This window comes from Garra rufa, chromosome 7 (assembly GCF_049309525.1).
Source record: "Garra rufa chromosome 7, GarRuf1.0, whole genome shotgun sequence".
NCBI lineage: Eukaryota > Metazoa > Chordata > Actinopteri > Cypriniformes > Cyprinidae > Garra > Garra rufa.
In genome coordinates, this window is record NC_133367.1 from 34,502,835 (window position 1) to 34,505,166 (window position 2,332).

General features: G+C 37.4%; 1 protein-coding gene across 1 annotated transcript; it reads right to left on the minus strand.

Annotated features, from left to right (window-relative positions):
- Nucleotides 1-381: 381 nt before the first annotated feature.
- LOC141339321 (beta-1,3-galactosyltransferase 2-like) lies at nucleotides 382-1,910 on the minus strand. The gene has a single exon (XM_073844939.1). The coding sequence runs from the start codon at nucleotides 1,895-1,897 to the stop codon at nucleotides 908-910; it is 990 nt and encodes a 329-aa protein (XP_073701040.1). The 5' UTR covers nucleotides 1,898-1,910; the 3' UTR covers nucleotides 382-907.
- Between the last annotated feature and the right edge of the window lie 422 nt (nucleotides 1,911-2,332).

Genomic DNA, 2,332 nt, shown 5'->3' on the forward strand with positions numbered 1-2,332 from the left:
GTACCTGAAACACGGCTGAGGCGGGAGTCAAGTCAGAATCAAACAGACTGCGGGTAGCTTTATGTGAGCAAATATTTGCTTTATTCTCAGTTGAATGCTAGTTAAAACACAAGCCGGATGAAGTAAATAAAGAAGTTTAATACATCATCCAGCTCATATTTTTGTTAAACACAGAATTGTTTGGTATGTAAACTGTACATATTCTTATGAGGCGGTACTACTTTTATAGGCGGATGAACGTCTGGTTATAAAAATGGTGTGGGAGTCACGTAACGTTAGGTTTATATGACCCACATGAGAAGAAGGACATTTAACTTAGCACAGACTGTTCAGAAAGTAATTCTCTTATGCTACACACTGTATTTTCAAAACGGTTTGTCAGTTTAATCATTTTAACATTTAGTGCGTTTCTGCTGTTTACAAAAATACAATTATCTTTTTGTTGTAGTTGATCTTATTATATTGGTTTACTGTTTTCAGTTGATGCTGATTCAAATAAAAATTACTTTTTTTAACTTTAAGTAACTACTATATAACTACTAGAAACATAGAAACATAAATGACAAACATATTATAGTATAATTCCTTCATACTTCCTTGTCAAACATGGCATGACTGTGTGCAAGCTTATGTTTCAGTTAAAAATACACTTATTTCCTCATGCAAAGAATGTCTTAAACTTTAAATAATAAAACAAAACCAAACAACAACAAAAAATACGATTCTACATGTAATACTTGTGTCCTTGTTCCTGAGTAGGATACTGCATTTTACAAGTAGTTTTAGTTGAAACAAATAAATGCACACATACAACCACACACACAGAAATTTATACACTCATGTAAAATGTTTTTTCTTAGTCAGACACATAATTGCAGAATATCCTGTTAGTTGGGATGTTTCCACCTCAGCATGGATTGTTGGTTGAATGAATATCTCCCCAAAAAGATGACATCTGATTTGTGCTGTCTGTGAGTATTGCTATCAGCTTAGAATAGTAACAGCGATTGTACTGCGTTTGTGTCACCACAAACTGATCCATATTTGGTGGTTTGGTTGGGACAATACCCAAACGCTCCAAACACATGCCAAGATATGCATCCTCTATATATATGGGCTTAATGTGCCTCGATTCCTCTATAAATTTCTGTGGCAGATCCAAAGATATGATGTAACACATCCCAAGTGGATACGGAGGAAATGTTTCTTTGGGGTACACATCGTAGGGGACGAAAAACTTGTTGAATGGATTTCGCATGACAGGGCTTGCGTACCACACTAGCCCGGTCATGTAGTTGGTTGGTACTGGGTTCAGACTCACAAGCATATTTATTAGGTTGTTCATGTTGAGGAGCACGTCAACGTCCACTTTTATAGCAAATGACGCCTGTTGACAATTCATGCTGAGCCATTCCATCATCATCATGGTTTTAATAGTCAGATTCCTGTAGGAATCCAGGAAGTTGACCTGGATAAGGTCTTTGTACTGCTGGCTCTCATTGCGGAGTTGCTCCTGCAATGTACCTTCATTGTTTAAGCCCATAATAAAGAGCACCACTACTACTTTGTCCTCTACAACCTTTTCTCCACCCCACGTCATCCTGATGCCATTGCGTGCGTTGGTGTCCCCAGGAGGCACCGGGACCATAACCACTAAGAAGGGCTTTTGCTCTTCACATATATTTGGCTGGTCAATGATGAATTTGTATTTTCGGGGATACGCCACATGGTACAACCCTGGTTCTTCCTCATTTTGTGTTTCTGTGTTTTGTGGAACAGGGTACCTGTGTGTATTTACCTCCGTTTCCCCTTTTATCAAAGGGTTATAAGAGAGATACAGTAGTAAAGCAGTTCCTGGAACCAGGAGACAAACCAGGAACCACTTCTTACTGGACATCTGTCTGGACGAGGCACAACTGAAAGAGAACAAAAAGAGGCCAAGTCATTAATTAAGTGCCTGATTAAAAAAAAAAAACAACAAGTAAATATTGCAGTATACTTGGGATGTTTCCGCCCCAACATGAGGGGCTTTTGCACTGGAGGAACCGTTTCATAATTTCTAGAACTACTGGTGGAAGTTCACGCTTTTTAAATAAAAAATAATAGCTTTTTGAATAAAAAAAAATAATAGTGCTTAAAAGGTTCTTCACAGGTATGCCATAGAAGAACTATTTTTTGTTCCACAAATAACCATTTAGGCAAAGGTTCTTTAAAGAATCATCTTTCTTACCCTTTTATAATCTTAAGAACCTTCTTTCGTCACAGTGAACCTTTTTTAACACAAAAATGTTCTCCAGATGTTAAAGATTCTTTATGGCAGTGTTTCCCAAAC